Source organism: Dermochelys coriacea, chromosome 10 (genome assembly GCF_009764565.3).
Source record: "Dermochelys coriacea isolate rDerCor1 chromosome 10, rDerCor1.pri.v4, whole genome shotgun sequence".
Taxonomy (NCBI): Eukaryota; Metazoa; Chordata; order Testudines; family Dermochelyidae; genus Dermochelys; species Dermochelys coriacea.
In genome coordinates this window covers 63,463,323-63,476,479 of record NC_050077.1, presented here as the reverse complement: position 1 = coordinate 63,476,479, position 13,157 = coordinate 63,463,323, and the positions used below count along the sequence as shown (strand labels likewise).

Below are 13,157 nucleotides of genomic sequence, written 5' to 3'. Positions count from 1 at the left end.
GAGGGGTGAACATGAAAAGTGTGGATGATTAGTTGTGTGGGGGGCACTAAGAGGAGAAAGGTATGTGAGAGGAGAAGGAATGATGAACCCGCAGGAAGCACGTATGGCGTGTGTTTGAGAAGGAAGGGCCAACCCCCCTACAGTAGGGGATTGCGTATGGAAATATGGGATGAAGCCACTAGAGCCTCCTCTTAGCTAAGAATACATCTTTTTCCCTAGTGAAGGCAAGGCGTAAGGGAAGGTGAATGTATGGGGGTGGTAAAGGAGGAAGAGACAGCTACTCGGGGGAATGAGCATTCTTTGGGTGAGAAAGGAAAGCTGTATGAGATTAGGCACATCTACAAATGTGTATTGGGGGCCATTTCAGATTTTTGCTTGGGGGGCCCCAGTAATGTCTCATTACACACTTTCAGCTCCCACAGGGTCATTGGGTGCTTGATACTTTGCTGAATCAAAGCCTATATAGATAACCACCTACCAAATCAGAAATCTGTGTTATACCAACACCTATTACATAATGTTATTCCTTCTCTGATTTATAGCCAGGGCTTAGATACAGCTGTTATTCTAGATAGCTTCTTATACTATCCTAATCACCATAGTATCCAAGAACCTTCCTATAGTCCATTACACGTCATTTGATAAATGTCATTTGTGATGGGTGCTGCAAATAAGCCTAAATTAGAAAGATTATAGACATAAATATCACTAGTGTTTGTCCAAATGCCACAAAAAATAGGCTTACAACTCCAATATAAAAAGGAGTAAATGTTAGTCTGAAATTAGAGGCTTCATTTTAAAGTGGAGTTTACCTGATATCTTCATCTTTTAGTTTCCTGGCTGCCTGTTTTGACAACTTAATCTGCAAGTCCAGTCTATGTAGAAAATCTTTGGCAGATAGTTCTTCGGGTGCAACAGGTTGATTGTCAGGTTCTTGAGGACTGGGAGAAGAAGAACTATTCTCTTCCTGAACTGTCATTGGTCCTTCACCACAAAGAGAAATGTCAATTTCATTCTCAGGCGATTCCAGTGAATTAAGTCCATTGAACAGTAACGACTTCTCTGATATAACTGGAATATTCAGTGTTTTTCTCAGGAATATACAGTCATTAGTAAATAGTTTATTTGCCCTTTTTATTTGTTCCATCTGGAAGAGAAAAAGAAAAACAATTAAATTGAAGCAGTACTGATTTCTGTAAAGTACAGAATGCCACCATCCTCAAAACACACAACAGGCAAGCAGTTTTAAAAGTGAAGAGTTTCCCTGAAACAATTACTTTGTCTTAATTTAGAATACAAAAGGAGCTATTGCATTTAGAACATCTATATTCCGTCTCGCCATTAACTCAGTCTTTTTGCTTTGCTTTCTTTGTCCGTGCACTAGGCTTTATGCTATTGGAAGTCTCCCTAAGGGTATATTTTTTTGTTCCAAATAAAGAAACTTTCCCTAAATTTGAGTATTCCATTCTCTTCACAACCCAAATTTAGGTCACCTTTGCTCAGCAAAGAATACACAATAATGCAGCAAAAACCCTGCATTATTTTGCATTCATGTTGGGGCCAGTCTGAGAGCTCAACTCCCAGAGAGCCGCCTGAACAGATTACTTAGACCAGTGGTTCCCAAACTGGGGTTCGTGAACCCCTGGGGGTTTGCAGAAGGTTACAGGGGGTTCACAAAAAAAATTTCTCTAATGGGGCCAGAGGACCCCTGGCATTGGAGGCAACAGGTGGGACCCGGTTGCAGGGCAGACAGCCCGAGCCCCAGGGAGAGCAGGGCAGGGCAGTTGGGGCTGGCAGCCTGAGCCCTGCCCCTGTCAACGGGGGAGCTGGCAGCCTGAATCCCAGCGCTCCACGTGGGGCTGGCAGCCCAAGCCCCAGGGAGAGCAGGGCCAGGCAGTTGGGGCTGGCAGCCTGAGCCCTGGCGGTCAGCGGGACCTGCAGCCCAAGCTCAGTGGAGCTCAGTTAACCGGGGCAGTCACCGGGATCCCGCAGCAGGAGCCTCACAGAGTGCGGAGGAAATTTAAACTTAAATCCCTGGAAATATTTATTTTTAGGAGGGGGTTCACGAGATTTCACAATTTAGTGAAAGGGGTTCGCAGGCTGTTAAAGTTTGGGAACCACTGACTTTAGGTCTAAAGTATAAGTAATCCCAGCATGTGAAGGTGTTTAAGGCTTCAGGGGTACACTAAAATGTTTAGACCATACAGCTGACTGCCTGTCTTGGAAGGCCCACAAATAGTGAACTTCAAGGGTGTTGGAGAAATCAAATGAATACATTTAATCTGTGATGCCACTCCCTGCTTTGGCGTGTTTGGTTTTACATAAACGCAGAGATCTCTAATTGGGTCCTGAATATGGCCCCATATTTTGTGAGCCCGGTAGTGTAGGTGTCACTTGCTGGCCAAAACCAGCCATTGGAATTCTACAGCATGACTAGTGGCAACCCTCCTTATTTTACACAATCAATTTATACAAATATCAAAATGCAGCTTGGAGGTCCCACCACTGGATGCTCCCTCTTGATCTAAGTAACCTACCCATCAAGATGGAACATCGCATGATAGAAACTGACATCTCAGTGGGGTCCATCTTTCTATCATTATGGGTAGAGGCCCTACGGATTCTGCAGCTGCAGAATTTTCCACGACAGTCACCCATGGCTGCATAATCTCAGCTTTCAGTTTTGTTTTTAATTGTTTCTAGCCCTAGAACCTTAAAAATAGGAACTAAATGCAAACTGATGCAGTGATGACGGCAGAGGGCCTGAAACAATAGCTCTGAGAAGTGTGAGCTGCCTCATTCATCTCTATCAGGGCCTTGTGGTCCCAGAATTCCATGGCTGTGGAATTTGCCATTTTCTAAGATGTTAAGGAATTTGGCATTTTTGCACTAGAATCTGACATTCTGCTACATCCAAGCATGTGAAATTTCATTTTAATCTCCCTACCTTGTTGGGACCTGCCTGCAACTGCCTCTTGTTCTCTAACTTTCCCCACAAGGGAGAGTCAGCTGGATCATAGTGCACTCCCTACGCTACTCCATTTTGCTAGGTAGCATAAGTTGCAAAGCCAGAGCTGGAGCTCATCTTCCAGACTGGAGAACATATCAGGGCTAAGGCCCCAGAAACCAGAAGCCACTAAAGCAAACAGAATCATTTACTTGCTTGATACCAAAATTATGATGACACTGGTAACTGGAAGGCATGACTTTCTTTAAAGGAGAAATCAATCTACAGAACTGTAGCACAAAGGCTGGAACCCAAAATGTCTACCATGACTTGCATTTATAAAGGGACTAGCAAAATGATAGCTGATAAATAATGCACCCTAAAGCTATTGTTTATCACGCTTCACTGTAACTCTGCCAGTGATGGTTTGTTCTTCCTCCTTGGAACACTGCTTTAGGATTTCTTGTGGCCTTTCAGAGAGCCCATGTATTTTAGTGGAAGGAGTAAGGGACCCCTATGTTTTAATCTCCACTCTAAAATTCTGTGAGTAGTCTTGAATACGTCACTTGAGAACTGCTGACTAAGTTCTGTTCTCAGTTGCACTCACAGAACTCCAGTGCCTCCAATAAGGATTCATGGGTGTAAATGTGAGTGGAATTTGACACTGTTACTCTTCTTATGCTGGGAAATTTCATAAGCATTTATCTGCACTGGCATAGGTCCACCAGTATAAAAGCTGTAATGCAAATGGGGTACAGGTATTTTAACCTTAATGTTGTTCAACCCTGGAACTGGACAACATGGTGGTTAAAAATCCTATGTTTTTTTTAACACAGCCATAGATGAAATTGTACCGAGGCATAAAATGCTTATGAACTTTCCTATTATACATGCACCCTATTTTTGGAGAAAACAAACAGTAAAATAAAAATACAAATAGTAGTCACTTATTTAGGGATGTTGCAAGAGATTCATGTTTACATTGTACAAAGCACATATCTTCTTGGCTTTGTAGGAGCAATATAAAACAATATTCTAGCCATCATCCTTTTAATTCCCACAATTACGTACCCACACTCACTTATTCTCTTAGAATATTTTGATTAAAGATTTTATTTGGTGTTTAACGGAATCATCTTGATAGATCTTTACGAATATATTGTTTATAAACATCAAAAATCTTCCCCGATTAGCAGAGAGATTACACTAAAGACCACAAACTAACATCTTCCCCACATGCGATCTCTCATCTGTTGTAGGCTTCATCTCTACACTACATTACCCTTGTTCAGAAGAGATATAGATGACAGTTACTAAGACATTAGTGACTGTCAGCACTAGTGCTCCCATCATTGCTACAGCCAATGGGAGCAATAAGGAAGGGAGACATAACAGGAAACTTTTGTTTAAAGTATGGTATATAAATAAGGCCTTGGATATCCTTTTTCCTACATGGCACATGGATAAAATGGCAAGAGCAACTTGAAAGATACCTACGGTAGATAAACATGATACCCCATGTTGTAGCCAGCACCCTTCTGATGAAGGGCAAATATGTGGACCTTTTGTTTCCTTTAAAGACAATCAATACCTCCTCTTAAACAGCTGGGAGGAAGTCATTGTTAGAAGTGCAAGTTCTTCATCCTCCTCACCCTCTCAAGAGATGACGATGTTGCCTTCACACCACGCTGAGCCCCTACTGAAGACAGACCTGATCCAACCCCCATCAGTCAACAGAAAGACGCTCATAAACGTCAGTGGCTTGGTTTAGCCCTATGAGGCAGAGCCGAGTGTGACTAGGATTGCTGCTAAAGTACTTTTCATTTTATAAGGCATATACAAAGAGATTCTTTAATAGAAGTTGATCCTAAGTTTCTATTTTAAAAAAATCTTCTGCTTATATTATGGGGGCGTTAAAACTCTAAAGCCTTTACTCAAGACTTGGTAAATTAAGAAGACTACTAGGAATGTCTGGTATTAGATAGCAAATGGGAGTGAAAAATCAGTACTTACTTCTTATACTGTCACAATGGCAATTTAAATAGGGAGAACTAAAAAAGGCACATCTTGACATCTGAAATTGAGGGCTAGATTACTATTTTGTTTCAGGTATATTCTTTGACAGGTCTGGCTTGAAATGTATTTTAAGTAATTTAAATCAAGGTTAAAAATTGAGCTTAATTTTTAATGTTAGTATTCCATGCTACAATTCTACTCTGAAAAATACTGAAGTTCCTATTTAGAAATACATTTACACAAAATGTTTATTTTAATAAAATTGTAACTACAATGCACTAGCTCCAGTTCTGAATAAAGACCAAATTTAAACATTTTCAACACCATTTAAGTGTCACGAAATGCGAGAGGTTTTGTTTTATTTTTAACATGTGCAAGAAAAAACTAAGTTACAATGGTGAATGTATAAATAAACTAATGGCAAACCAGTTCAGCTTATTCACACATTCTTATTGAGTCAGTCTGCTTTCATTTACCACCAAAAACAAACCAGAGTAACTCCACTGACTTCCACAGCATTACTCATATCAGTACGGAGTAATCAAGATTTGACTCAAAGTAGAGTTACTCTTCTTTCCAAGAGGAAATAAAGACTTTAACCTTATTCACAATGGGAGTCAAATATTGCTAATTACAACTGTATATAAAAAGCTGTTGCTAGAAGATTTCCCTTCACCAGCTGAAACTTGGTTTGAAAACTATTACGACATGATACTATAGAGAGCAGGTGGTGGTTTGCATGGGTAATGTATAGTACAGCTATGTATCATGGCCCTCACCAGAAAAAAATATTCTATTCTATGCTGATCTGGAAAAGCTTATTAGAAACAGGCATGTTTAAAAAGGTTCCTGGAGCCTGCACAGTGGACTGGGCCTTACTGTCATGTTGCAGATATTAATTTGAAATTACTATTATTTTTTAAAGAGATGGTTGTGGATGTATTACTGAAGCAATACATTTACTAGACTAGCACCTGAATGAGGATTCCCCATCTATGGTCTTCTCTTATTCACAGCTGGCCAAGCATTTCTTCATCTATTCCTGCAACTTCTGCTTTAACTCCTGGCCAGGGAGAGACTGAGCCCTCCTCCATCACGAACCACTGGCTCATGGAGAGCCAAGCATTAACTCCCCCATCATCTTACCATCCCCCAAAACTTGCATGTGATGAGGAGGGATTTTTCCTCTCTATGCCCCCTTCTTCTCCCTACCAGTGAGTGAAGATTCTCATCTCACCCCATCCCTCTCACAACCTCAGATGGCTCACATCTAACCAAGGATTCCTGTCAATCTCCATCCCATTTCTTCTGGTTGATAGCTACGGTCACCAACCCTCCAGCTCCAATTGCCCTGGAGTCTCCAGGAATTAAAGATTATATCATGTAATGAAAACGCCTAGAACACATCCAACCAAAACCGGCGACCCTACTCACAGCTGGCTGTGGATTTCCCACACTGGGTAGCTCCTGTGCCATATATGTGGCTGGGTATCCCTCCTTCACCCCATACCCAGCCCCCCCGTGGCTCAGACCTCGCCAGGGATCCCTCCTCCCGCAGCTGCGCTGTCTCACCCGGGGCTGGGAATTCCTCCCCCACTCCCATCTGCCTGGCCCCCGAACTGTGTTACTGGTACCTGCGGATCGCAGCGGAGCTCAGGGCCCAGGGCGCGCGGCCCGGCCCAGCGTTTACGCGCTGAGGCGGGGAGGAAGAGGAAGAGGAAGAGGAAGAGGAAGGGTTGTTACCCGCGGAGATAACAGTGACTCGCCCAGGGTCCCAGGGGTCTGAGGCAAAGCCAGGACCTAGCAGCCTCTCTGCGCGGCGCCTCCGCCGCAAGCCCATCCTCCTCCCCCCCCCCCCTCCGCCTGGCCAGGGCGCCCTCCCCTCTCAGGGCCCGGCTCGCCTTTGGGGCCCCTCGGGCCGCCCTTACCGTAACTCCATACTTGAGCGCGATGCCCTGCAGCGTGTCGCCCGCGCTGAGGCGATGCTCCAGGTAGCGCTCCGCCAGGGGGGCCGCTACGCTGGCCGTGCTGCCATACGAGCGGATCTTGGTGCGGGCCAGGCTCTGCGACAGCTCGGCCTCCGACTCGGACTCGGAGCCAGAGCGGGCGGCCGGGGGCTCCTCCCGCAGGGAGAGCGGCACCGGCGGGAACTCTGCCATGCCCCGCGCCTTCGCCTGGGCCGGCGGCTCCCCTCAGGGCTGGGCGAGCTCCGCCTCCGTAGCAGCGAGCCGAGCAATGGGCATGGCAGGCGGCAGAGGGACTCGAGTCACCCCCGCGACGGGCGGCTGAGCCCGGCCAAGCGCCGATGACACCACAGCCGTCAGGGCAACGGGGGGGGGGGGGGGGAATGCAGTGCGCGACCTCAAATAGAATTGCATCTCCCGTCTGCGCACGCGCAAACGCCTGCTGCCGACCTGAGGTGCAGGCGCACAGCCTGTGCGCATGCCTAGTAGAGAAGTGAAGCCCAGCTGAAGCTTCTGCCTTTCGCCTGGAGTTTCGCCGCGGCCCTGCGCCTTGTCCTGTCCCGCCGCGTTAGCGCTACGGGAGCAGCGCCCGGGAGGGGGAGAAGAGGCTGAGCGAGGGGAAGGCGCGGAGTGGAGGGGATCGGGGAGAGCTGTGTGGTGCCGGGGTGTGGAGGAGCAGATCATCCGGGGTGCAGGGAGCAGAACTGAAGGAGTAGTTCCCAGGGAAGGGCGCGTGGAGGAGCAGGTCGGCGGGGAGCAAGTGGGTTGGGGATGAAAGCAGGGGATGTTCAGTGTGAAGGACCGAGGTAAAATGCTGTTTTGAGCAATCACATCCATTATTGCTGACAGAATAGGAACATAAACTAACAGATGTCAAGCCCACATAACCCAGGGCCCTCTGCAGTGCTGACAGGAGATTCCACAGAGGGACCTCCTACAATGTTTTTACTAATATTAAGGGTCTACCTGAATGCAATGTATATAAATACAAATCACTGAACAAAGATTCTTAACTGACTTCTCCGTCTGTCTCAGGGCTTGTCTAAACATGGAGAAATCCCTGATTAACTATCCCTAATTAATTCCACAGTAGTGGGTTCTTATTCCAGAATAATGGTTTTCCTGACATGGGTTAAGCAAAAGAGGAATAAAACACTTTTTATTCCAGAATAAGAGTGTCATACATGAAGGCTTGGGTTACATTTATACCAGCATAGCTATGTCAGTCGGGTGTAGTAGCGACACAGTTATGCCAACAAAAAACCCAGTGTAGATGCAGCTACAAAAAAGATATACTGGCATTAGAAAAAGTTCAGAAAAGGGCAACTAAAATGATTAGGGGTTTGAAACGGATCCCATATGAGGAGAGATTAAAGAGGCTAGGACTTTTCAACTTGGAAAAGAGGAGACTAAGGGGGGATATGATAGAAGTATATAAAATCATGAGTGATGTGGAGAAAGTGAATAAGGAAAAGTTATTTACTTGTTCCCATAATATAAGAACTAGGGGTCACTAAATGAAATTAATGGGCAGCAGGTTTAAAAGAAATAAAAGGAAATTCTTCATTCAGCGCACAGTCAACCTGTGGAGCTCCTTGCCTGAGGAGGTTGTGAAAGCTAGGACTATAACAGGGTTTAAAAGAGAACTCGATAAATTCATGGAGGTTAAGTCCATTAATGGCTATTAGCTAGGATGGGTAAGGAATGATATCCCTAGCCTCTATTTGTCAGAGGGTGGAGATGGATGGCAGGAGAGAGATCACTAGATCATTATCTGTTAGGTTCACTCCCTCTGGGGCACCTGGCATTGGCCACTGTTGGTAGACAGGATGCTGGGCTGGATGGACCTTTGGTCTGACCCAGTAAGGCCTTTCTTATGTTGTTCTTATGCCGATAGAAAAGTGATACTATCAGCATAGCTAATGTTGTTTTGGGAGATGGTGTTCTGACCCCAGTAGAAACACTCCTGCATCAGCATATGTTGCATCTACACTTTAAAAAGAGGAACAAAGAGGACCCTGGAAATTATAGACCAGTCAGCCTAACTTTGATACTTGGAAAAATACTGGAACAAATTATTAATCAATTTGGAAGCACCTACAAGGTAACAGAATTATAAGGAATAGACAGCATGAATTTGTCAAGAACAAATCATGCCAAACTAACCTAATTTCCTTCTTTGATAGGCTTACTGTTTACTGGATACAGGAGAAAGCAGTAGATGTGATATTTCTTGATTATAGTAAGGCTTTTGACACAGTCCCACATGACATTCTCAGAAGCAAACTAGGGAAATGCGGTCTACATAAGTGGTTCTCAACCAGGAGTCCGGGGCCCACTGGGAAGCCCCGAGCAGGTTTCAGGGGGTCCGCCAAGCAGGGCTGGCATTAGACTTGCTGTGGCCCAGGGCAGAAAGCCAAAGCCCCACTGCATAAGGCTGAAGCTTGGGGTTCCAAGCCCCACCACGCAGGGCTGAAGGCGAAGCCTGAGCAACTTAGCTTCACAGGACCCTCTGTGGCATGGGGCCCCAGGCAATTGCCCTGCTTGCTACCCCCTAAAGCTGGACTTGCCTTCTATATGCAGAAAAATGTTGTTGTGGCACAAGTGGGCCGTGGAGTTTTTATAGCATGTTGGGGGGCTTCAGAAAGAAAAAGATTGAGAACCCCTGGTCTAGATGAATTTACTATAAGTGAGTGCACAACTGGTGGAAAGACCGTACTCCAAGTGTATTTATCAGTTGTTCACTATCAAATTGGGAGGACTTATCTAGTGGGATCTTGCAAGGGTCAGCCCTGAGTCTGGTATTACTTAATATTTTCATTAAAGACTTGCATAATGGAGTGGAGAGTATGCTTATAAAATTTCCAGATGATACCAAGTGATAGGAGTTGCAAGCACTTTGGAAGACTGGATTAGAATTCAAGAGGACCTTGACAAATTGAAGAATTGGTCTGAAATAGGATGAAATTCAATAAAGATATGTGCAAAGTACTTCACTTAGGAAGAAAATTAAATGCACAACTACAAAATGACAGGTTTCAGAGTAGCAGCCGTGTTAGTCTGTATTCGCAAAAAGAAAAGGAGTACTTGTGGCACCTTAGAAACTAACAAATTTATTTGAGCATAAGCTTTCGTGAGCTACAGCTCACTTCATCAGATGCATCCGATGAAGTGAGCTGTAGCTCACGAAAGCTTATGCTCAAATAAATTTGTTAGTCTCTAAGGTGCCACAGGTACTCCTTTTCTAATTACAAAATGGGGACTAAGTTGTGCTGCTGAAAAGGATCTGGGGATGATAGTAAATCACAAACAATGTGAATCAAGAGTGTGAAACTGTTGTGAAAAAGGCCAATATTCTGGTGTGTATTAACAGGAGTGTCATATGTAAGGCACAGGCGGTAATTGTTCCGCTCTACTTGGCATTAGTGTCATATGTCTCACCTGGAGTACTGTGCCCAATTCTGTATGCCACACTTCAGGAAAGATGTGGATTAATTGATGAGAGTCCAGGGGAGAGCAACAAAATTGCTAAAAGATTTAAAAAATCTGACCTATGAGGAAAAGTTAAAAAACTTGTGCATGTTTGGGTTTAAAATAGAAGACTGAGTGGGGGACCTGATAACAATCATCAAATGTGTTAAGGACTGTTCTAAAGAGGACAGTGATCAATTTTTTGTCCATGTCCACTGAACGTAGGGCAAGAAGTAATGGAATTAATCTGTAGCAAGGGAGGTTGAGGTTAGATATTAGGAAAAACTTTCTAACTATAGGGGTAGTTATGCTCTGGAATAGGGTTCCAAGGGTGGTTGTGGAATTCCTATCATTAGAGATTTTTAAGAACAGATTGGACAAACACCTGTCATAGGTTTACTTCATCCAGCCTTAGTGCAAGGACTTGATGACTTCTCAAGATCCCTTCCAGACCTCATTTTATGATTCTATATGTCAAATAATGAAATATTCAAATGTTAAAGAATATGCAAGTATCATAGACTTACTGTGACAGATCTCTGTGAAATGGAAGAGTTGATTTCTATGCACAGAGCTTATCTGGTTGGGGAAAGTTTGTCCCAAATTCAAAGCAGAGAGGGTCCTGTAAATCTTCCCAGAGGAACAAGGGGTCAAGGGGAACAGGCTGGGGAGATGGAGTATGCAGGGCTTAAATTCAGATGGAGCCTTCTGGGGGGGGGTGGAACTCCAGTTAATATTTTCAGACATTTCGGGCACCTTCCATGGTGCTGAAGCTCCAAACCCCAGTGCCCTCTACACACATGATGCTAAAGACCCGAGTCCCACCGCCCTGCAGCTGAAGCCTGGAACCCCAAATGGGAAGAGGGGGACTCCAGGAAATAATCTCTTAGAATTTAAGACCTGGGAGCATGTGTACAAGCTGTAACTGGGAATCAAGGGGAGAAATCACCCACCAGCCTTTTACCTCCAAGTTTTGCGCTCATCCTCTCAAGTTTGTCCCCAGTTATGCCTACGTTTCCTACATTCTGTCCCTCACACCTCTCTGGTGGTAAAAACTTGAGCTAGCCAGCTGCTACTGCCCTCTTTCCACCCTCCCACCTCCTGATACCCCTCCCTTGATGGCTCCAAGATTGGTTTAGGGTTGCTAATCCTCCCGGTTTGGCCAGGAGTCTCCCGGATTTGGGCTCGATCTCCTGGAGGCCACTGAAGCCAATCTGGGAGATTTTAGGCCACTAAAAGTGTGACGGCACAGCGGGGCTAAGGTAGGCTCCCTATCTGCCCTGGCTCCGTGCCAGTCCTGGAAGTGGCCGGCATGTCCAGCAGTGGCTCCTAGTAGGAGGTGTGGCCGGGGGGGTCTCTGTTCACTGCCCCCACCCTGAGCGCTGACTCCACAGCTCCCATTGTCCGGGAACGGGGAACCGCAGCCAGTGGGAGCTGCGGGGGCGGTGCCTGCAGGCAGGGGCAGCACGCAGAGCTGCTTGGCCACCCATGAGCCTAGGAGCCATTGCTGGACATGCCGCCGCTTCCAGGAGCCGCATGATGTAAGCGCTGCCAGTTGGAGCCTACATCCTGAATCCCCTCCTGCATCCCAACCCCCAGCCCTGAGCCCCCTCTGGACCCCTAACCCCCTCCCGCACCTCAAACCCTTGCCCCAGGCTCAGCCCAGAGCCCCCTCTCACACTCTGAACACCTCAGCTCCACCCCATAGCCCACCTCTCACCCCAACTCCCTACCCCAGCCTGGTGAAAGTGAGTGAGGGTGGAGGAGAGCAAGTGACAGAGGGAGGGGGGCTGGAGTGGCAAAGCAGGGCCTTGGAAAATGGGTGGGACCAGGGCAGGGCCTTGGGGGAAGGGGTGGGGTAAGTGTGCTTGGGTTGTGTGATTAGACAGTTGGCAACCCTAGATTGGCTGGATATCTCTTGAGGTACTGAAATCAGAGAATGAGATAGTCTCCATGCTGGCACAGAGCATCCCTGATAGCTAGGAGGAGTCACTGCAAAGGAATCCCTGCTCAAGTCCCTGAAATCCTGCTGATTTCATGATGGAATCTTTAGTTCGAGCTGAAATAAGCATAAAGGGAATCACTCAGAAAATTGCAGACAGCAATTTACTTTTTTCATTTTCAAGACTGTAAATAAAAAAGAGTCTCAGGCCTCAGCCAGACACTGTCCAGGTCCCAACTCTGTAGCCAGGCCCCAATTTGAAAGCCTGCTTTAAAGAACCTACAAACTAGACTCACTGTATTCTGGCACTTAGGAAAGAATCTCAGAAGAAAACAGATGTGTCTTTTCAGCATTTGCCCACTTTATCTTATATCAGCCTAGGGTCTAACCTACTCCCTTAAGTCTGTTTACTGTATTTGTTTTAAAAAATCCTCTGTTTCTAAGTCTAAGATTTCCTTGTGTACAGTGAAGGTGTAATGGCAAAGCTTTACATAAGCTTTTATGATGCAGTGTGGTGTTATGTCACAGACCAGTGTGTACCTTGTGCTGATTCAGATAACAAATATTCCATCTGTATTTCTGCTTATGGGCTAAGGCAATTCATAGAAAGCATGTATTCCCATCACGTGCTGTAAGGATATGTGTACTGTTTAAGGAATTCTTGTGGAATTGGCTTGGGAAGGTTCTAGGCAGACGCTTAGTGAAGCAGAGAGAGTTATTCTGTCTGTGATTCTTCACCATTGAAACATGACACATTGTGGCAGTTTTGCTGTTGACTTCAATAGGAGTAAGACTGGACCTCAGTTGGGTTTTTACA

At 45.5% G+C, this 13,157-nt stretch overlaps 1 protein-coding gene across 6 annotated transcripts in view; it reads right to left on the bottom strand.

Moving 5' to 3' along the window:
- Positions 1-7,396, bottom strand: part of LYSMD2 (LysM domain containing 2) — a 34,346-nt gene extending 26,950 nt beyond the window's left edge. For all 6 annotated transcript variants that reach the window (XR_006274664.1, XR_006274663.1, XR_005295438.2 and 3 more), the window contains exons 1-2: positions 6,892-7,396; positions 813-1,147 (exon numbers count right to left, since the gene is read on the bottom strand). Coding sequence is in view for 3 of the 6 variants with exons in the window: in XM_038420495.2 (XP_038276423.1) it covers positions 813-1,147; positions 6,892-7,122 (566 nt within the window). In the remaining 3 variants the exon portion in view is untranslated. The remainder of the gene's footprint in view (positions 1-812; positions 1,148-6,891) is intronic.
- Between the last annotated feature and the right edge of the window lie 5,761 nt (positions 7,397-13,157).